Below are 23,945 nucleotides of genomic sequence, written 5' to 3' on the forward strand. Positions count from 1 at the left end.
GCATTTGTAATGCAATATGTGTTGTATTCACGTGACTTAGATGTATTGATATTACAAATAACAATGGCTTTGAATTTTTTTAATAATTAATACTTAAATAAAAGTTATTGTAATTTATAATGGCAATAGCTTTCACTTTTGTAAATAACTTTTGTGAAGAATATGTTCAGTGTATTTTATTGTGACGAAAATCCAAGAACAGAAGTGAAATACTAACCTCTTTTTGTGACATTTGTAATAAAGCTTGAAACATTGAGAGATCATATTTGACCCAGTTGTTGTTGAATGGTTGCACAGATTGATGCTGTGGTGGCGCTGAGTGATGTTGTGGTGGCGACTAGTGATGCTGTGGCATTCAATGATCCTGTGGTAGCGCATAGTGATGTTGTTGTGCCCCTTAGTGATGCTGTGGTGGTGCTGAGTGATGCTGTGGTGATGCGATAGATAGAGTGAGTGGGATAGATAGATAGAGTGAGGGCGATAGATAGATAGAGGGAGGGTGATAGATAGGAGTGAGGGCGATAGATAGCTAGACAGATAGATAGAGTGATGGCGATCAGTATCTAAATAAATAGATAGAATGAGGGCGATAGATAGGTAGATAGAGTGAGGGCGATAGGTAGATAGAGTGAGGGCGATAGGTAGATAGAGTGAGGGCGATAGATAGATAGCGTGAGGGCGATAGATAGAGTGAGGGCGATAGATAGATAGTGAGGGCGATAGATAGATAGTGAGGGCGATAGATAGATAGAGTGAGGGCGATAGATAGATAGAGTGAGGGCGATAGATAGAGTGAGGGCGATAGATAGAGTGAGGGCGATAGATAGAGTGAGGGCGATAGATAGAGTGAGGGCGATAGATAGAGTGAAGGCGATAGATAGAGTGAGGGCGATAGATAGACAGATAGAGTGAGGGCGATAGATAGACAGACAGAGTGAGGGCGATAGATAGATAGTTGTGTGTGGTTGTGTGTGCGTGGTGTGTGTTATGCTTTGTTTTGCTATGTTTTGTTATGCTATGCTATGTTTTGTTGTGTTTGGTATGCTATGCTATGTTTTGCTAGGCTATGATATGTTTTGTTTTGTTATGCTATGTTTTGTTTTGTTTTGTTATGCTATGTTTTGTTGTGTTTTGTTAAGCTATGCTATGTTTTGCTATGTTATGCTATGTTTTGTTGTGTTTTGTTAAGCTATGCTATGCTTGGTTAGGCTATGCTATGCTTGGTTAGGCTATGCTCTATGCTTGGTTAGGCTATGCTCTATGCTTGGTTAGGCTATGCTCTATGCTTGGTTAGGCTATGCTCTATGCTTGGTTAGGCTATGCTCTATGCTTGGTTAGGTTATGCGCTATGCTTGGTTAGGTTATGCGCTATGCTTGGTTAGGTTATGCGCTATGCTTTGTTAGGTTAGGTTATGCGCTATGCTTGGTTAGGTTAGGTTATGCGCTATGCTTGGTTACGTTAGGTTATGTGCTATGCTTGGTTAGGTTATGCGCTATGCTTGGTTAGGTTAGGTTATGCGCTATGCTTGGTTAGGTTATGCGCTATGCTTGGTTAGGTTATGCGCTATGCTTGGTTAGGTTAGGTTATGCGCTATGCGCTATGTTATGCGCTATGTTATGCGCTATGTTATACGCTATGCGCTATGTTATGAGCTATGTTATGCGCTATGTTATGCGCTATGCGCTATGTTATGCGCTATGCACTATGTTGCGCTATGTTATGCGCTATGTTATGCGCTATGCGCTATGTTATGCGCTATGCGCTATGCGCTATGTTGCGCTATGGTATACGCTATGCGCTATGTTATGCGCTATGTTATGCGCTATGTTATGCGCTATGCGCTATGTTATGCACTATGCGCTATGCGCTATGCGCTATGTTATGCGCTATGTTATGCGCTATGCGCTATGTGTTGCGCTATGTTATGCGCTATGCGCTATGTTATGCGCTATGTTATGCGCTATGTTATGCGCTATGCTATGCGCTATGTTATGCGCTATGTTATGCGCTATGTTGCGCTATGTTATGCGCTATGTTGTGCTATGTTATGCGCTATGTTATGTGCTATGTTATGCGCTATGCTATGCGCTATGCTATGCGCTATGCTATGCGCTATGTTATGCGCTATGTTATGCGCTATGTTGTGCTATGTTATGCGCTATGTTGTGCTATGTTATGCGCTATGTTATGCGCTATGTTATGCGCTATGTTATGCGCTATGTTATGCGCTATGCTATGCGCTATGCTATGCGCTATGTTATGCGCTATGCTATGCGCTATGTTATGCGCTATGTTATGCGCTATGTTATGCGCTATGTTATGCGCTGTTATGCGCTGTTATGCGCTATGTTATGCGCTATGCTATGCGCTATGTTATGCGCTATGTTATGCGCTATGCTATGTGCTATGTTATGCGCTATGTTATGCACTATGTTATGCGCTATGTGTTGCGCTATGTTATGCGCTATGCGCTATGTTATGCGCTATGCGCTATGTTATGCACTATGGGCTATGTTATGCGCTATGCGCTATGTTATGCGCTATGTTATGCGCTATGTTATGCGCTATGTTATGCGCTATGTTATGCGCTATGTTATGCGCTATGTTATGCGCTATGTTATGCGCTATGTTGCGCGCTATGTTATGCTATGTTGCGCTATGTTATGCTGTGTTTTGCTATCCTATGCTTTGCTGTGTTTTGCTATCCTACGCTTTGCTGTGTTTTGCTATCCTATGCTTTGCTGTGTTTTGCTATCCTATGCTTTGCTGTGTTTTGCTATCCTATGCTTTGCTGTGTTTTGCTATCCTATGCTTTGCTGTGTTTTGCTATCCTATGCTTTGCTGTGTTATGCTTTGCTGTGTTTTGTTATGCTATGTTTTGTTGTTTTACTATGATATGCTATGTTTTGCTAGGCTATGTTTTGTTTTGCTATCCTATGCTTTGTTTTGCTATGTTTTATGTTCTGCTGTTTTGTTCTGCTGTTTTGTTGTGTTATGTTATTCTATGTTTTGCTATGCTATGCTATTCTATGTTTTGCTATGCTATGTTTTGTTTTAAGTTATGTTTTGCTATGCTATCCTATGCTTTGTTTTGCTATGTTTTGTTATGTTCTGCTGTTTTGTTCTGCTGTTTTGTTGTGTTATGTTATGGTTTGTTTTGTTTTACTATGCTATGTTTTGTTTTGCTATTCTTTGTTATGTTGTTTTGTTTTGTTATGCTATTCTATGTTATGCTATGGTTTGTTTTGTTATGCTATTCTATGTTTTGCTGTGTTATGCTATATTTTGTTATGTTCTGCTGTTTTGTTATGCTATGTTTTGTTATGCTATGTTTTGTTATGCTATGATGTGTTATGCTATGTTTTGTTATGCTATGTTTTGTTATGCTATGTTTTGCTCTGCTATGGTTTGTTGTGTTATGTTAAGCTATGTTTTGTTGTTTTACTAGGATATGCTATGTTTTGCTATGCTATGTTTTGTTTTGCTATCCTATGCTTTGTTTTGCTATGTTTTGTTATGTTCTGCTGTTTTGTTCTGCTGTTTTGTTGTGTTATGTTATGCTATGCTATGTTTTGTTTTATTTCACTATGCTATGTTTTGTTTTGCTATTCTTTGTTATGTTATGCTATGGTTTGTTTTGTTTTACTATGCTATGTTGTGTTTTGCTATTCTTTGTTATGTTATGCCATTCTATGTTTTGTTATGCCATTCTATGGTTTGCTGTGTTATGCTATGTTTTGTTATGCTATGTTTTGTTATGCTATGTTTTGTTATGCTATGTTTTGTTATGCTATGATTTGTTCTGCTATGTTTTGTTCTGCTATGTTTTGTTGTGTTATGCTATGTTTTGTTGTTTTGCTATGATATGCTTTGTTTTGCTATGCTTTGTTTTGTTTTGCTATGGTGTTTTGTTGTGTTTTGTTATGCTATGCTTTGTTGTGTTTTGCTATGCTATGCTATGTTTTGTTGTGTTTTGCTATCCTATGCTTTGTTTTGTTATGCTGTGCTTTTGCTATCCTATGCTTTTGTTTGTTATGCTATGCTGTGTTTCGTTATGCTATGCTATGTTTTGTTATGCTAGTGAGGGGGGTGAGGGTGTGTGAGGGTGAGGGTGTGTGAGGGTGAGGGTGTGAGGGTGTGTGAGGGTGAGTGAGGGTGAGTGAGGGTGAGTGAGGGTATGTGAGGGGTGTGAGGGTGAGAGTGTGTGAGGGTGAGTGTGTGAGGGTGAGTGTGTGAGGGTGAGGGGGTGTGAGGGTGAGGGGGTGTGAGGGGGTGAGGGGGTGTGAAGGTGAGGCAGTGTTAGGGTGAGGCAGTGCGAGGGTGAGGGGGTGTGAGGGTGAGGGGGTGAGTGAGGGTGAGGGGGTGTGAAGGTGAGGGGGTGTGAGGGTGAGAGGGTGTGTGAGGGTGTGTGAGGGTGAGTGAGGGTGAGTGAGGGTGTGTGAGGGTATGTGAGGGTGTGTGAGAGTGAGGGGGTGTGAGGGTGGAGGTGTGTGAGGGGTCAGGGGGTGTGAGGGCGAGTGAGGGCGTGAGGGTTAGTGAGGGTGAGTGTCTCCAATGCCTTCTTTGAAAATGTTCAGTGCTGCAAATAGAGCATGCCGCCCTAATTATCACAGCATGAGGCCCCAAAGTGATAAATATCACAGCATGCAGAGAGCCGCTCCACGCTGCTGGAGCACTCAACTGCACATTAATTATAGTTGAGTGCTCCAGCAGCCTGGGGCGCCTGTTGACATGCTGTGATAAGTGGGTCTCATGCTGTGATAATTGTTGCGGCGCCTGAGGAAGTGGAGACTCCTGCTGGGATAATTGGTCTTGTGGCGCCTCAGGAAGTAGAGTTTCATGCTGGGATAATTGGTCTGGCGGGCTTGCAGCGCCTGACGTCCAACAAATGTGCACAAGCTGCTCAACCTTGAAGCGCGTTCACAGACCTGGGTCGGCTCGTGCCCAGGTCTGTATCGGGCTCGTTCACAGCTGTTACTCCCTTGACAGGGAGGAAGGTGACTATAGTCTTGCTGGCGGGAGCGCTTCGCGCTCCAACGCCAGCTCGACCTAAAGCGCTTCGCGCTCCAACGCCAGCTCGACCTAATGAGCAATAGTGAAAAAATTAAGCTAAATGTAGAAACTAATTATCAGCACTAGCCTGTCCAGTGGCGAAATCTACATTATTTGAGGAGACTTACAGAGCTCATGAAACCATTCATGCCTAAGACACTGAAACCCGGTAGATCGTTTTCAAAATAATGAATTTAAAGGAGACCTATCAATTTGAGTCAAACTTAGCCACATTAATGCATCGAACACCAAGCTGAAAAACAGTGTATTATAGTAGTAGTTAGTAACCTGAAAAAAGAAACAGCATGTCATGGACATCATAAAATGGCCAACTATATACAGAGAAGCCAAAGAACCTTCACATATTTTCTGTACCTAACTGCCCACAAGCCACGGATACCATCCTATGCTTCACAAAGATGACCAGTGATTTAAGTCTAAACCTCTTCGAAGGAAGCCCTGGAAACTGAGGTATTCTAGCCTTGGTGTGAAGCACCCTTCGCTTTGAAAACAAGCACTGGCAAAGCCAATTGGTCGTGCCTTTGTGACCTATTGGCTTTGCCAATGCTTTACTAGTAGAATATTTCGCGGATGCTATGTAGTAAAGGTGAAAAGAAAAGAACAAGCATTAAAAATGCAATAGGTCTCGCCTTTCATTAAGTTAAAGCCATTTGCTTTTCTATAAAATACCATTAGCAAAGCAAATGGTTTTAACTTAATCAAAGGCGAGACCTATTGCATTCCCAATACTTGTTTTGTTTTGCTATTGTTTTTGAAAAACGTTATTGTTGGAGAAGCTGCACAAACTTTATCTAAAAGAAAAAAATCTCTAAAAAGTACTCATAGCTATTGTCTGTGGAACTTTGAAGGACTATGTTGTGTGTTGGTGTGTCCTTTGAAAGGGCCGCACACAGTCATTCAGAGGTGTGGCGCCGCGGCCAGGGTGACTGACGCTGGAATCTAGGGATCACGGTTCGATCCCCAGCTCCGGCGGCAGGTTAGTCCAGCACCATGTGACTCTGGACAATAGCTTGCTTAATCTTCCCGACGGCCCCCAGCGCCTAGAGACCCTTACGGGTGATTGTTTGCGCTTTACCAATGTGGATTATTATTATTGTTATTCACAGGGAAGTCAGCCAATGGCGGAAGAGAGCTGACCCACTGCCCCTTGCTGTATGCTGTGATGGGCAGGAAAAAATGTGTGAAGGGCACAATAAGAGACCTAGAAATGTAGATATCCACTTCAAAACTCCTATAAGGAGGTATAATATATATATGTATACTTTTAGTAGAATCAAGAGATTTAGGGTAACATGAGACCTAAGAATTGGATTAATAGTTGAAAAACACTCTCTTAGGTAGGTCTACAGCAGAAGAGAAGAACTTTATGGGGGGGGCTTCAAGAGCGTACACCTTACATCACGCCATTAATAATTAATAAAAGAAGTCGAGCCTGCTGGCCTCAGTTTATCTACTGGGTATCACTTCCGGAACGTACAGGGAAGGGTAAAAGTGTCAGCAGAGATTAAAGTGACGGGTGGAAGTGTCAGAGGAGAGTAAAGGGATGGGTGGAAGTGTCAGCAGAGAGTAAAGGGACGGGTGGAAGTGTCAGCAGAGAGAAAAGGGATTGTGGAAGTGTCAGCAGAGAGTAAAGGAACGGGTGGAAGTATCAGCAAAGAGCAAAGTAATTGGCGGAAGTATCAGCAGAGATTAAAGGGACAGGTGGAAGTGTCAGCAGAGAGAAAAGGTATTGTGGAAGTGTCAGCAGAGAGTAAAGGGAAGGGTGGAAGTGTCAGCAGAGAGTAAAGGGACGGGTGGAAGTGTCAGCAAAGAGTAAAGTAATGGGAGGAAGTGTTAGCAGAGATAAAAGGGACAGGTGGAAGTGTCAGCAGAGAGAAAAGAGATTGTGGAAGTGTCAGCAGAGAGTAAAGGGACGGATGGAAGTGTTAGCAGAGATTAAAGGAATGGGCGGCAGTGTCAGCAGAGAGTAAAGGGACGGGTGGAAGTGTTAGCAGAGATTAAAGGAACGGGCGACAGTGTCAGCAGAGAGTAAATGGTCGGGTGGAAGTGTCAGGGGAGAGCAAATGACCGGATGGAAGTGTCAGCAGAGATTAAAGGAATGGGTGGAAGTGTCAGCGGAGCGTAAAGGGACGGGTGGAAGTGTCAGCCGAGATTAAAGGGACAGGAGGAAGAGTCAGTGGATGGGCGGGTGTTTAAGCAGAGAAAAGGCCCAGATTGGCGTGTCTCCAGGGGGAAGAGATGTATACCTGGCGCTTGAACACGCCAGCTATCTCATCAGCCTAATTAGTAGAAAAACTGTCAGACCCTGAACGGATGGACATCGCACCCTCCCCCCCCACACACACACACCACCCCCACCGACCCCCGAGCGCCAACACAGCAACCTTTAACCTAGAATATCGCCCCCACATTTCTTCGCTTGTCCCTCAACTACTGACAGCCATATACCAGATCTCCGTGAAGGGGACACATCCCAGGCTCCATGCCTATACAATCTATTGCCTCTCTGCTGCCGGAGGCTAACAGCGGGTCTGCTGCATATTGTTACTTTTCTGTTTACACATAGTATATAGTACAGTATATATGAGAGGTCTCGAATGCTCGACCTAAAAAGGCACCTAAAGTTACATCTGCGGTACGTTTGCCCCAGGCCAGTCGGGTTTAGAAACAGACATGGGCTAGAAGATGAGGTTTGGCAGTGGGTGGGGACTTTAGGAAGGGGGGGTCACCGTGTTTTTCCGCACTAGGCAGGTTGAAGCTGCCACTACACCGCCTCTGATTGAAGCTTCCTGGTGCCCTCTCGGAGCCTCTTTTACATGGTGTGGGCTAAACCGGCCCCGCTACCTGTGAGGGCCAATACCTGCTTCGGGGGTCACTTTGGGAATTACCCGGTGCAGCATGGTTTGCATCCCCCCGCAAATGAGGCAGCTCTCTATGAGGCAGCAGGCCACTAAGGTGGCCTCCGTATGTTTTGCCACCTTGAGATGGCTCCAGAAAATCCTATGGATGCTGCCCCGTGCCACCCAGAGAACCGTAGTCCAGGCGCTAGTAATTTCCCGCCTGGACTATGGAAGTGTCCTCTATCTTGGTGGCGACACTTTAACCATCAACAAACTTCAGGTGGTGCAAAATTCGTCGGCCCGACTTCTTTGTAACGTACCGAGGAGATCTTCGGCCTCGCAGGCTCTTCGTGACCTACATTGGCTTAGGGTCCCGAGCCCAATCAAATTCAAAGCCCTGTGTTATCTTTTTAAAATTAAGCAGGGCTCGGCCCCAAAATATTTACAGAGTCTTGTCCAAACCTACAAACCCAGTCGCACATTGAGATCTTCTGCAAATGGCGATTTTGTTGTTCCAAGATTTAAATTTGTAAAGATGGGGGGGTCGGTCCTTCTCCCATCTAGGCCCCAAATCCTGCAACGCACTACCTATCGCCCTGAAATCAGAGACTGATCTATTTTGCTTTCGGAAAAAACTTAAGACCCTGCTCTTCTAGCAGATCTGCCCTCGCACTAGCTGGCTCATTGCACTGTGTTGTGTTTTCTTTTTCTTCTTTTGTCTATCCCTGGCGCCGGGAAACCCACTGCGGGTAGCTGTTGCACATTATAAGTTTAAATAAATAAAAAGTAAATGTCAGCAGCTCAAACCCGCGGTGTGTAACAGGGCAGAAAGGCAGAATTAACACAAGCACTTGCAGGTGTTAGCACAAAAAGCACTTGTTTGAATCAGCGCTCTCCATCGCACCCATTCACTTCTGAGTCCCAGCTCTCAGACTCTGCGAGGTGTGATATAAGGCACATGCCACCCCGGGTGGACTTGCAGCTAGGAACCTAGGATTTCCTGTGGAGATGTTTCCCCTAGGGTCCGCAGTAACAAGCCTTGGGACAGAACCGTGACCCCTCCGGCCCGGCCGCGTGCTCGCCTTTGTGGTATCTTTGACCTCTACTGTTGTAAATCAGGGCTCGATACTTTCTTTCCAGAATACTTTTTTGCCGTCCACATAAACCTCTAAGCAACATAATACAATTTGGTCAAGGTGGAAAAGTTCTCCGTGACGGTGTTTTGTGCCCATGCATTTGCATCTTCTCTCTTTGTTTTTTTCTTTGTCTCAAAGTCTTCCTTGTGCTGTTCTTTGTTCTCCCCTCTAACCTGCCCTTACCCTTCATGTGTTCCACTCCAGCTGGGTTTCCTTCCAACTTGTTTCCCTTCTCCTTTTTGTCCCCTCAACGGTTTCTCATTATTTTGTACTTTCTTATTGTCTTTCTTTCTGATTCCCTCTTCTGCCCCTTTATCTTTCTCCTTATGTCTACACTCTGGCTCTCACAGTTGTCCCCGCTGGCTGTGTGTGTGCTATCGGCTCTCCAGCTATTCATACCACTAGTAAAATGCAGGCTTTGTGGTTGGAGTGACCATCACTGCCGCCCGGGGTGGATTAAAGCGCCTCTGGCGCTTCTTGGGGACTCTAGGCGGCAGCTCCTCCCATGCCCCTCTTCCAGGCCCGTCTACGCGTCCCAAGTACAGGGGATGCAAGCGCTTAGAGGCAGGCGCTGGGAGGGAGGCGCAACTATGGGCAGGGCGGGTAGGTCTCTCTCATTAACGTCCTTCCGAGCAGAGCCCCTGACCCTGCCTTCACCCCCCACCCGCCCGTCCAGCTCCTCTGCTGCTCCCCGGGGACTCAAGGTGCCCTCCCTTATGTTTTGGACTCCTTTGGTATTGTTAAAGGAAGGGCTGCGTGACCCTAATAATTACCCCAGGAGAGAACCCCTCACCTGTGGGGCTCCGGCAGGTACGTGATCCGGGGGAGCTAGCCCCCCTCTGTGGGACAAGAAAGGCGGCTCTGCAAGAAACACTAGAGGGGAAAGGTGTGGGAATAAAAGAATGAACCCAAGGGAGGGTGATGGAAGGGGGAGTAACGCTACTGGAGGCGGATGCGAGGTAAGGGTGTGATTAAAGGGAGGCTGCGTGACCCCCATCCCTGCCAAGACTCACCTCCAGAGTCCAGCCGTGCGCCTCCAGGCACATTCACGTGCCCCACGAGGAGCTGCAGCCGAAGTTTAAAAGTCACGCCCGGATAGGAAGGTTTAATCTCCGTGGATCAACAAGTGCGTCCGAAAACGAAAGAGGATCATGCAGGAGCTTGTCTTTATTGGGCCATGTGTTTAAACACATGGCCCCATAAAGATAAGAAACCTTTCATGGCAGAAGGAAAGCAGGCAAGGCCGTCCAAGTGGGTCGGCCGAAAAAGCCTAAAGTATACGTCATAAAGAGCTCTTTTCCAATGGCTGGCCATCGTTTAGCATAAACTGTGATGCAAGCCAATGGTAAAGAGGGGCGGGGCTTAAAGCTCTTTACTGAAACTACTCTAAATCATTAAATCTCGCCGAGCGAGCTGCGCATGTGCGCAGCAACGCTAGCCGAGACCTAAAAAGATGTGATGACATGATGCTTGTATGAACACATGCATCATAATGTCATGCAGCTTTATGCTCGCGAGATGGGGTATGCACGTGCATGCGTCACCACGCATACTAAATTACACAGGCGTCATTTTATTTATTTGTGTATTTACTGATCTAAGATGGCGGATGTCACTTGAAGTGATACATTAAAAAATGAATTTTCTGAAACTTCAGTAGTCCAGCAGCAAATGGGTGGCCCAGGGCCCTCAAAAATTGTAAAAATAATAATATATATTTTTGAGGACCATTAGCAGCGTTGGGGAGCATCTAAGAAGCAGTGGCTATGAAGGGATTAAATATACATTTTTTAAATAAAAGCCCAGGAAAGTGGGGGGGGGGGGGGAGAAACATAGATGCGGGGGTTGGAGGAGGTTATCAAATGGGGAAAGCTAAATGGGTTTTGATACATGTAAAAAGCCTTTTTTGCGTTCACAAGCAAGACGATTCTGCGAATCGGCCCGTTTGCGAACGCAAATTTGGTTGATACATGTGGCCCTTGGTTATCTCTCACTAGAGGCTTTGCAGAACCTGCAGAATGCAGTGCATTGTTTGACAGTAGATTCATCTCTCAGGCATTAGCAACTTGATGTATGCTATAAACCTTAAGGTACCCACAGGTCCCATGCCAGTTGGTGAATGCAGTGCTATATAACATTTAAACGCAACAAGTAATTGGGGGTTTTAAACAAATGTGGAGATTCTTTAATCTGAAGGAGCACCCTGTGAAATTAAAGTATAGAAGCTGAAGTTATTCAATTATGTAAAAAATCTTTTAACATCACAATGCCCTCCTTATGAGTGACCTGCAAAAATCATAATTATTTCCCAGCCCTGGCATTACCATTGGTGGATGTCTCAGTAACTTAAGGGATGAGGGAATAATGGGTTCACATGTTTTGGGGGAATAATAGGCAGGAATTGGGGTTACCGCTATATTTGCCACTCGTTTTCCTCATGGAGATTTTACAACTTCCAGGAGCCAAAATCTCAATTTGAAAAAAAAAAACTTAAAATGTTGATGGGCTGGGTGACTCCAATTACCAGGCCACTGGATTTGCAGGTCAGTTGTGAAAACAGCCTCTTTACTATTGGTATATTTTACTATTTTATAAAACCGGATATATATACTAATAATTTTTAAAAAAAGGTGATTTTGATGAGCTGTCACCAAAGGCATTTCATAACCAGTCTTAGAGCAGACTTTATCTCAATATCTTTACTATGAACTGATCATGTTCTCTAACTACCACAAATATTTGGCGATCCCAGTAAGCAACATGCATTGGCATGTGAAAGTGGGTATTCTTTAAGTCATGCAATCTCCCAGCTGTTGCAGAGAAATTACTTCTTGCCAGTTTACTGTCCTACAATGGAGTGTGCGTGCATACCAGTTCAGTGTGTGCAGGCCCAGGATGGGAAGTTATGTTCTTTGACATCATGAAGTAGTCACCGTACACTTCTTTACCCCAAATGGAGTAGCAGCATTTCCTCATGTCTCCTTTGCTAACCAATCATGCAACTCGTACCTGCAAGATTGGCAAATCAGCTTAGGTGTTTCAGTCTTCTCCTGGTGGATACTGAATTGGTATTTTGTTTGTAAACGGATTCCGTACCCATTTCTGACTGCTGTGAGTGCCCACCGATTAAAGTTAATGTCCTGCAACTGGTGAGGAAACAACATTGCTCTCCTTCCGATAAGAGTTATATGGCCAGGGGAGGAAATATGCAATCACCACTTGGTGACAGAAGACACTCTGTCTTGATGCCCTTTGGCTTTAGATCCACTGTAGTCTCCATAAATCACTTTTGTATATCTGGGGAACTTAGACTACTGTTGAATTTGTTGTTGTGAATCCTGAAGACCCAGATACGGTTTGCCCTTTTGCCAGGAGTCTTTCAGTGTCCTTTGGAAGTATGGTCAATGTTGCTGGAAAACACCAAAAGAGTTTGCCCTTTTAATAAATAACATTTTACTTTTGCAGCAAATCATCTGCCTTTGAATCAAGTGGCATGTCCTGTAAATTGACCTGGACCTCAGGATGAAACACCAATACCCCGAGGTCTGCTAGTGTGCATAATAATAGTATACTAATCTGTCAGGAAAGTGTGTCTCAAAAGACAATTATTGGCAGCAGCAGCTGAAATCGACTTTCCTACTTGAACAGTTTACTGAGCTCACCAGAAATGCAGATCAGGAAAATGTTGAAGACGGTCTTCCATTTTATTTTTTTGATAGATTTTAAAAATAAATGTATTTTGTTTTATACATAAACAACAAAAAGGGCACACACTCGTACCATCTACAATACAAACAGTAGTATGGAGGAGCAGCAGCATAATTTTAGCAGTTGCAAATTTCACAAGCAGGTACATTGAGTCAGTTGTGAATCGTGGGACACCTCCATCATGTCAAGGTCATAATACTTTATCCTGGGATCCCAGATCTTCTAAAATGTCTTCAGACACCCCCTGTTTTTGTAGGTGCCCTTTTTGATATATATCTATTCCGGCCCTCAACTTCTGAATCAATGGTATATCGGGAGCACCCCAGTGTTTGGGCATGTCTCTCTTTGCCACCACCAGGCCCAGATTACAGAAAAGGAGGTTGACACATAGTACATCTACATCAGTGGGTATACCCAGTAGAAGATATTTAGGCTCTACTGGAAAAGTTGCTCCCAGGATCTTGCCCAATTCTCTTGGTATTGGTCGCCAGTATGATTGCATGTATACAGTAATTTGCTGGACAACAGTTTGTGGCTGAACAGTGTATCGTACAGGCTGGCTTGTCAGTGCTGACTGATCAATTTGCTGGACTAAAATGTGATGTAGTTTCACTGCTGCGGTGGTGACCATGTGAACAGAATTATTTCTCCTTCGAAGGCTATTTTTCGACATTTTAAAGGGATATTTTCTATTACTCTCCCTCTCCCGAACCGGAGTCATTCTCATGCAGCCTAATCCATGCAACAGCAAAGATTTGAAATTGTCTTTCCATTGTTTCTGATACCCGAAATCTGTTTTTTAATGCCGATGCTGAAGTTATTAACAGGTGCGCATATTCTCTCCCAGAGCACATGCATACACCAAAGAACCTGACCTGAGCGCAAAAGAAGGAGCTCAAGGGAACATTATCGAGGACAAGTGTATTCAATCAAGCCTGAAACGGACAACAGAGGACTTCAAATGGCAAGTTATATTATTTCAAACCCAACAGCACTTGGCAGCACAGCACACATAATGAGACACATGCTACAAACGGGAGTTATTTTTCATGTATCTGGCTTAGAAACCGGAATTAGCACCCTGCTGCAGTTCAATCACACTTCAATAGTTCAATCTGGATGCATGTCAACAATTTGCATCTTTCATGCGTATTGGCTAGTACCCAAAACAAAACTCTGATTGGTCCATGGCTGATTAAAGCAGGAACTGAACTCTGTTCAGGTTTTCCTAAATTAACTACATACAGCCACCTTCAAGTCAGCACTACAAAGTATCTCCAACCGTAAACTTAATCTTGTTTGGTAACTGTTCTAGTACACCCTGGAACCATCTTTTCAGTCTTCACACACAACAGGGACAACCACCGGCGAAGATGTGCTACAGACCCTTTAAGACACTTGTAAGGGTATCTGAGAACAAGAACATACCCACCCGAGACACCAAGGGAACACTAAGATGATTTTATAATTTCAGTCAATGCCCCAGCGAGCCACTGAAAAGACCTGTGGGATAACCAAAAACCCAAGCAGAGACGAGCAAGGACAGATTTTCACAATTATAACAGAATGAATTAACCTAAAAAAGTGCTCCCTGCTTGAAGCAACATCTACCACAATGAGTTCCCCAAAGAGTCAATTCAGTAATCAGCAGGTAAGCTAGTATTATCTACAGCCATAAGTCTACTTCCCTGTTCACTGATGTTATGTTATGTTATGTTATACTTGGTTTTGTATAGCGCACGGCTACTCAAAGAGTGTCCCGGCGCTTTGATTTGCACAACTATCTCACAACATAACAATTAAAAAAAGCATAAAACGAAAAAGAGCGAAGATCCAGAAAAAAAACCCAGGGGAAACTAAGAAGTAAAAAGCCAGGTTTTGAGACCCTTCCTAAAAGCCAATAAGTTAGATGTACTACGCAATGCCACTGGGAGCGTATTCCACAGCTGGGGGGCCAACAGTCTAAAAGAACAGCCTCCAATGCGAGCCCTCTTTACACGAGGAACCGTGGCGAGGAACAGGGATCCTGACCTCAAGGGCCTGGCTGGATGGTAAAAGACGAGCCTTTTTTGAAGGTATTTCGCCCCTGAGGCATGAAGAGCTTTATGCGCTAGAGTCAAGGCCTTAAAGATTATCCGCTTCCGGACGGGAAGCCAGTGCAGTGACTGCAGGAGGCCCGAGACTCTGGCACGGCGAGATAGCCCAAAGATTGCCCGTGCTGCCGAGTTCTGGACCACCTGAAGCCGTTGAAGCAGATATTCTGGCAGGCCGAGATAAAGAATGTTCGAATAATCAATTCTCGAGCCAATTATAGCCTGCACTGTTATCTTCCTATGCTCCTCCGATAATAAGGGGAGAAACTTGCGCAACATCCGGAGCAGGCCAAAACACGTGCCAGTGAGACCGATTATCTGAGAGCGCAGCGTTAGGCCGTTGTCGATCTTAATTTCTAGGTTTTTGGCCACCTGGGACGAACCTGCTGGTGGAAACATGTTCTCTGGCCACCACACCTTCCAGTCCGGATCTGAACTACACCCAAAGAAGAGGACCTCGGATTTATCACATCTAAATTGCAAGTTATTCCTTACTGGCACCAGATCAAGCAGTGTTTGTCTTTGGTGATTCACACATCCACAGTGGACATCTCCTAGAGAAATAAGTGGCTGCATGTTAGGCTATACTAGTATTTACCTCTGGAATGCACTGACAATCTAACTGTGATTTAAGGGTCCCTCCAGGGTACCAAGCTATTATTGCTCTCGGGATAGGGTTTTATCTGGTGGATTAAAAGCATCTCTAGGGATTCCGGCTTCTATTCCTCCTGGGTGGACTCTGTATTGCGTATTTTCTGGCGTCTTAAAAGTGCCTGCAGTGTTTTGGTCTTTTATTGAATCTTAGTTTGCTCCAATTAGCATTTTACTTGGTGGATTAACAGTACCTCCAGAATTGTATGCCTCTATTGCTCATTTGTCCACATCCAGGAAAACCGCACTGGTAAGCTTTTTTCCCAGTGCGTACACCACAGTCTTAGAACATGGATCCTCACAAAACTACGTAAAATGCAGTGACTCACAGCACATCTTTAAGCATGACACCGAAACAACACTAATAGAGGATACTGCAACCAACATCTTTTCTTTAACCATGCACTGGAAGTTTTGGGAACCACCTACTAGACCAGCTGAAGAGTGCTTCGGAGCCTTGACAAGAAGTGGCAAAGCGCTATAGATATGCCACAATACAACACAACACACAAATTAGTGACCCTGGCTGGAGGGGAAACTTCCTTCCATGAACCATGTAGCTAAGGCAAATCCTTCCTCCTTGCACCGCAGACGCAAATGCTCCATATCACACTGCATCAAAAGCAAGTAAATCACCCCTTCTACGGGTGTGAGAGATCTTGACTAGATAGAAATTGAGAGGAAATGTTCATCTGGACGTAAGCTTATATCAGAAATTGGACACTCTCTATGGCCTCCATAACACTAGAAATTAAATGACGCTACTATCATTGTAATATGTGTTACACATTAATACCATCCTTGGTAATTAATTTTCTGTTATTCATGTTTTTTGATCCACCTCATTTTTTTATTTCGGTTAGATCACGTTTTGTTTCTGAAAGGATGTATCCGTTTTTTAACCTGAACGTAAAATTCTCTGCTGCTTTATTTGGGGTCTAGACGTATTGAATTAAACATTTAAATATCATCATAATGCATGTACCAAACCACATCTTTCAAGATCCTTGAGAAATTCTGTTAGGGCTGTACAGTAAACTACAAAGTGCTCAACTCATCAGAGATTCAAGTCTGACTTTTGATCTGACCAGATGAAGAGTACAAACGTTTTTCTGGATGTTAGGGAGGGTTCTATTCACCACCACCACAGCAAGAGAGACCTCCTAGGGAGTGAGCACCATTTTCCCACAAGGCTACCGCCCACAGCTCTAAAATGTAGGAGTCAAAAGGTTAACAAAAACCCATATCTAAAGGAGAGTAAGAACTGAAAGTATAGTAGGAAATCCAACTATGTCCAGCAGTTTAGAAAGTTTAACATTTTCTGTTTGAGATCACCTAAACAAATGGCTACCAAGAATACTGTGAGTATTCACATTTTTTACCGCTATCAGTACGTCATGATCAATTGGACCTGTAGCAACAGTATGGTCTATAAACGAACCCGTGGGAACTGAAATAAAGTTACTTATTCAGGTTCAAAGTTTGGAATTTAGTTCACTTCATTAAAAACATAGCAAATAAGACAGACACAATGGATTTGAAGATCACCCTTTGGCCGGCAACCTAGCACTTTCTTTTAACTGGATTGGGTGGCATTGTTTACTCAGGATCTACTATGATAATTGGTAGCAGCCTGCTTAGCAACATCCTCCAAAGGGAATACAATGGAGAAAGTATCTGTGAGACTTGTAATACAAAGATGTGATACAAATAACAAAAAAGCATGAATATCACAAGATCAATTGTAGAGCTGATGTCAACTGCAGCCTCTAATGATACTGTAATAATTTATGTCAGAAAATTCTGTGTGACTGTCTAGCAGCCAAGTGAAAGAAGGAAGCCACTGGATACAATGTGATTCTAATGGGGACAGACTGGTTATAAAGCAGTAATAAAGGTGTTACAAAATGTGGCTCCAGTTGATTCCTGGGAAAGATTTAACTGTTCCTGCAAAGCTTGGGACTGATGGAAATTGGAACATTTTAGGAGAAGCCCTCCTTGCTTCACAGCCATTGGCACATTCACGACTTGAATACTCTGTCTTTTCAACAACCAAACAGTTACACAGCAACCAGGGAACAGGAGCCTTCAACATCCATTCATCAAAGTACTGTTCCTGCTCTCCTTGCTCTACAATATCCTATCTGTGAAAAAGCTTGGCAAGGTTTTGAGATTGGCCCAGTACAGCTGGCTAGTCATTGCTCAATGTACCAAACTTCAGAAAGATCACCTGCCAATTTGTTTCTTAGCTCCAGTGTTGGTCTACTGATAGGTATTGAAGCTGTTCTGTACCTCTGATTCAAACATCATTAGTTTTATGCACACTGCACGCCCCGATATCTGCAATTTTTAACACTACTTCTCACCCAGATGTTTTCAGCTTTTGTGTAAAAGAAAACCAATGTTCCCAATCAGATGCCTGCATCACAAAATTCTAACAGGTTCAAAGGTACTGCAGATCTATAGGACTCCAAAATTAACCAGATTTGTTATAAAACTCACAATTTGCATTGAACACTCTGCTTTCTGTTTTATTATTCTTCTCACTCACTGCAACCCTCATTTGCCAACTTTTACAAGGCTTCTCTACTCACAGAAGGTTCTGCGTGGCTATCCGAACCAGATTCAGTTCTACATCTGCTTCAGCTGCAATTTTCTGAATGTGCCGAAATCCATCAATATACGGTAAAATCTGAGAAAACAAAGAAAACGTTGGCTATTTTTAAGAAGATAAACATGAAGAATACAACAAGGTAGGAAAACATATTATGGGTGACTTGGTTAGGTTATGTGGAAGTACGTCCTAGAAGCACAGGAGTAAGGGATTTATAAAGCAACATTGGAGGAGGGTGTACGGGCATTGGCTAAAGGGGAGGGTGTGGGAAAAACTATACAGCAACAAAATCAAGGGTCAATGGTTTGAAAGTACCAATTGTCACTAATTTGGATAAGCTTGTCATGTACAGCGTTTGTAAACAACTAAATTGTGAGTTGACGGGTCAGATAAAAAGCCATTTATTACAGTTTGCGGTAAATGGTGTAAATAAAAGTTGTTGAGTGATGGAATGGTTGTTGTGAGTGCTGATGGAAGGTAGCTGGCTTTCAGACAAATGCAGGCGAGCTTACTTTGGAGATAATGTAGGAGCTATGGCTGTCTGGGTGAAGAATAAATTCCAGCAACGTATGTGCTGTTCATAGTGATGGTGATGGTGCAGCGATAATAGCTGTTAAGGACGACTATGCTCGAATGCAAGCTTTAGAACAAACGCTGTACTAGCTGTGAATGGTGGTGTAAGTGTGCATATTGATGTTTTGCAGGACAGACGTTAAAGTTACACTTAAAAGTTGTTTGACTGTTTAAACCAGCATTAGTCCAATAAAACATGGAGAAAAAGAACCTCAGAATTGTCCTGAATAAGTGATTTTTAATGAGCATGCAGAGTGAACTGAATCCCTCTCCACTGAGTGTTCAGTGTATGGATGTAAGTACTGCTAAGTGTACATGAGTGTACATGATTAAAAGGAAAGAAACACAGGCGCACCACAGAAGTACATGCTCCAACATATTATCAGCCGGTGTGCACTAAAGCTGCTAAAGAGGTCGTCCAGATACATTGTTATTTAGTCCTTAGCTTCTTAGCAGAGGTGGGTGGTGATAGGAGTGTTAGTTTGTGATAATTGGGATAAATGTGGTCCTGTGTAGAGATTATCCAGAGCACTGGAAAAGGGATACAAAACACCAACTATTTCACAGACCATCTAAATAAATCATTGAAAGGTTATGAATTTCAAGCACCACCAACCTAGGTCAGATTCACATTGGATACACAAGAGAGGCATTTCTCTAAATCCATGTCAAACAGTCAAGTAATCAGACACAAATGCTAGCTCATACAAGTGCTCTCCGACGACCCCGCAACCTGTCTTGCAGCAGCGACCTCCAAAACCCCTGGGAGGACTGTTGCCTTCAATAAAGACTCCAATCTCCTGAGGACCTGCGGACCTGTCCAGAAAAAACAGACTCCAAAGACTCCGGATCCCGGCGGATCCGCATCCGTAGCCCACTCTGCACCAGACGCCCACGTCCCGAGTCTGAGTGGCTCACCTGTGCAGTGAAGTCTCCCGGGCGATCCTGACCTTGTGTCCAGCATTGGCTGACCTCTCCTGCCCTCCATGACAGCGCCTGCAGAGTGAATCCAGAGGGTCCCCACAACTGGACCGGCTCCTGAAACAAGTCTCTGACAGCCAAAGGCACCCCTGCACCCGAAGTCCCTGGGTCTTGTTGAGCTAAACGGACAGTGCCCCCACGAGCCACTATCCCAACTTACCTCTGTTATTGCTGGTCTTCCTCCTGCAACCTCCGGTACCACGCCTGAGGCCTCTTTACCGTCAAGAAAACCCCCATTGAAAAGCATTGGGCGCCTGACGTCAAAGTTGCGCCCTACACCCGGCTGCCCGTGCCACTGGTGGTGTAGGTTTGGTGCTGCTTTGTGGCCCCTCTTGTCCTTAACCTAACCTCCAAAGCCTGTCCCCTGCAACCTATTTACCTATCCGCAAGCAGTATGGCTCCAGGACCCCCTGTCTCCACTGGAAAGCATTGGATCAAAATCTGATTTCCGGTCTGCACCTGGCCTCCCCTGTGCCACTGGTGGGGCAGTTTTGGTACTTACCTGACCCCTGGCACTTGCTGACTTTTTGTTCCAAAGACTGAAATTGTAAGATCAATATTTACCTAGTGAAAACAAACAGTGGTGTGTTTTTCCTAGTGTTGCGCTGGTGCCTCCTGAGTACTCGCAATTCTATGTAACTGATCCGTGCGGTGCAAAAAGGTGAGGGAAAATAACACCCTGAACCCTTAAACGGGACCCATGGCGTGGTCCACTATTGATATGTGACACAATCCTATGCACACACTAAATTCATCAGCACTCGTGATATGGTTTTATCACTGTATTGTGACTGCATATTAAAAACACAATAATAACAGTTATTATTAATTTCAATGATTATGGTCGCTGGGTGTTCTTATGTTCTTTATTTTAGATGGATTGCCCAGCCTGTTCATCGTGGGAGATATCCCAATCAACTTCTTCAGGGCTACAAAATAAAATGTATTTGTGGGATCAGCTGATCCAAGATTCAATTGTGTGGAATTAACATTTATAAAGTGAACAGCCAGTGACTTCCCAGTTATACAAGCGACATAGGAATCCAACTGCGTTCTGTGCAAAAAATTTAATATGAGTCTTAGACCTGGCCACCATTGGCGTTGGTCTCCCTTCCATTTTTTGTTGTTGCCTCATGTGTTTTTGCTGGTTATAGATGCTCTGGGCACTGTGCCACTGCTATTCAGTGCCACAGTGCAAGTGCTACCTATGGTACATTGATGTATGGATTAGTGACTCCATGATTGGCTGGTTTGGTTTACTTATCAGACCCTATTACAGTGCACTGTGTGTGCCCAGGGCTTGTAAATCAAATGCTGCTGGTGGGCTTGCAGCACTGGTTGTGCCACCCACAGAGGCAGCCTGTAAAGTGGGTCTCAGGTCTGCCATTGCAGTGCCTGTGTGCAGTCTGGTACTGCCATGTTGACTGGGCAAGTGCACTCACTTACCAGGCCCTAAAACCTTCCCTTTTCTGCATATTAGTCACCCCTATGGTAGGCCCAAGGGCAGGGTGCATTGTAGGGAAAAGGTAGGACATGCCCTGATGTGTGTGGCATGTCCTGATAGTGAATTACAGCCATTTTCGTTTTTCACTATTGCAAAGCTACCTGTTCCCCATATGCCAGAATGGGCAGTTTGATTATAACATCTTACAATCCTAACGGACTCAGGGAACTAGGTAGAAATTAGAGTTTAGTATGCCTGAACTCAGAATGATAAAATACATCTTTTAGTGAAGTTGGTTTTAACATTCTGTGTTTGAAAATACCACTTTTAGAAAGTAGGTATTTTCTTGCCTAACTATCCAATACTGCCTCTGCTAGGTTGTGTATTCCTTGTCTGGAGTTTGAGTGACAGGTGCTGGGGGGTTACAGGAGACAGGGTGAGTCAGCACAGGGCTGAATAGACCCGTCTGCATGTAGAGTGAGGGGAGGGGAGCACCTGGGACCTGAATAGGGCTGTGTCTGCCTTTCACAATGCTGGCTCCACCTTCTGTGGTGCGTCTGATGTCCCTGGCCCACACTGTCAAAGGAAAGAAGGAGTCTTGTCAACAAAGTGCTCCAGGACTGACCAGAACTGGTTTGGACTAGGTACAGACACTCTCTACCTTCAGAGAACAAAGAGAATAGGTGTATAAAAGTGGGGACCCAGATCCCAGAAGTTCAGATCACTTTTGGGAAACAAGAAGAACTTTTGCTGAGGAGAAGAACCACAGAAAAACTGAAGGAGGAGACTATCCCTAAGCGGAGTGCTGTTTGGGGGATTAGCCTGCATTGGTTGCCTGACTGCCAAAGAAAGGAGAAAATAACTTTGTGCTACTTTCATCAACTTTTAAAGGATCTCCAAGGGCTTGGAAATTGAGCTTGCCTCCTGCTGAAGTCTCGGGGATAACAGACTTCACCCACCAGATCCCCTGAGTTCTTTTTAAGTGCCTGCTGTTGCGCGGGGCCTTCTGAGGGACTGCGTGTCGCAAGGAGCTAGACGCACGACTCACAAAGAAGCGTGACGACAACGCTGTCGCAGCCGCTCTTGTTGTATCACTGAAGAAGGGTGTAGTCACTGCCGCTGTCGTATCGCAGAAGCACCTCGCATCGCCAGAGAAGAGTGTCGCAGTCGCAGCAGACGCCGTCACATCCCCGGAGAAACTTGTCGCAGGGCCTGTCGCGGCTCAGAAGATTCGTTGAGTCGCCGCATGGGCGCCGGGCGTGCACGCATCGTTGTCACATCAAGAAGAAGGCACCATTTTGTTTCATTGCACAGGATCTTCATCGCATCATCGCGTTGAGGGTCGCACCACCATGGAAGTGCAGTAAGAAAGTGACGCATCACCTCCCCATGCAGAGACGAACCGATGCATCACCGTCCCCTACACAGCAGTAGGGAACCGACGCATCACCGTTCTTGCATGTAAGGAACCGACGTATCACCTTCCCTGCAACTCTTTCGTTGTATAGCATTACGCATCCAAAGGTACATTGAACTTAAAGTGTCGCATTTACCATCTAAAGAGAACTAAGCTATTTCTACAATTTTTAAAGTACAGTGTTGTGGATTTTTGTCGTTTGTGGTCTTATGTTAAGTCTACATAAAAAATACTTATTTTATACTACAACTGGTGTGGTGTCCATCTGTAGTGTTGTCACTGGGTTACTGTATGTGTTCACAAATGCTTTACACACTGCTTCTGAGATAAGTTTGCCTGCTCGTGCCAAGCTACCAAGGGGGTGAGCAGGGGTTATTTTAGGAGTGTACCCCCTTACCCAGACTAGACACAAGGGCCCTATTAGTTACCTACCTCCGCCAACTAAAGACCCCACAAATCTAGCACTGAGCATAAGTGTCGTCCATACAATGCAGTCCAAACGGTGGATGCCAGCAACCTCATCTGGAGTTCAGCAAGGATCGCCCCTGAGCCCGACTCTCTTCAACACACACATGATCCCTCTAGCCAGCATCAACGTCAAGCAGGCAAGTCATCGAGTAGGCCTGACCTTATCATGACTCTTACACAAACTTAACCTTTCGGCGGAGTTCCTGAAATCTAAACAGCATTGCAGTACAGCTCAATACTTCAGATCCTGAAAGATGCGGTTCGTATTTTAAACAAAATAGGAGTTACCTTTGATGAAGAAGTGTAGAAGAAGGCCATTAGCCATGTTTCTCTTAAAACATCCACACAATCATGAGTTAAGAGCTGAAAAAGTAGCAGTAAGACAGGCTAAAACCAAAGGGTGCTTGTCTTACTCATCTTCGGTGCACCAAACATTTAGACTCTAGCTCAGTTGGTATAACAGGGCTCGACAAATCCACTAGCCCGCTCGCATTTGCGAGGGAGAATTGATGAGGACGAGCTATTTTTAGGTCCTACTCGCCCTTTCTGGCGAGTAGGAAGACAAACTAACTTTTGTCCTCTGTCTTTGAAAACGGAGCAAAAGTGACAAGATAACAAGATTTAAAGGCATTTTTATTGCTCCCAAAGGGAATGAGCAATAAAGATGCCTTTAAATCTTGTTAACCTGTCACTTTTGCTCCGTTTTCAGAGACGGAGGTCAAGTAGGTTGCAGTTGGGTCGAGGGGATTTTCCACGGTACTAGACCTGCAGGACTAGTACAATTTTTCGGATTTTTCGAGCCCTGTATAAGCTCATTCTTCATCAAGCTAAAATCACTTACGGAGAGAAGTTCCATCCAACTCAGCTCATAGCCTCTTTAAAACAGTGTGAGAACTTACAAGTCCTCATACCTATTAAATACTATCCCTTTAATTCAAGTCTTTGG

At 44.4% G+C, this 23,945-nt stretch overlaps 1 protein-coding gene across 1 annotated transcript in view; it reads right to left on the reverse strand.

Annotated features, from left to right (window-relative positions):
• Positions 1-23,945, reverse strand: part of NPRL2 (NPR2 like, GATOR1 complex subunit) — a 141,442-nt gene that overhangs the window by 74,656 nt on the left and 42,841 nt on the right. The window contains exon 7 of the mRNA XM_078661150.1: positions 18,097-18,194. Coding sequence (XP_078517276.1) covers positions 18,097-18,194 — 98 coding nt within the window. The remainder of the gene's footprint in view (positions 1-18,096; positions 18,195-23,945) is intronic.

Source organism: Lissotriton helveticus, chromosome 9 (assembly GCF_964261635.1).
Source record: "Lissotriton helveticus chromosome 9, aLisHel1.1, whole genome shotgun sequence".
Taxonomy (NCBI): domain Eukaryota; kingdom Metazoa; phylum Chordata; class Amphibia; order Caudata; family Salamandridae; genus Lissotriton; species Lissotriton helveticus.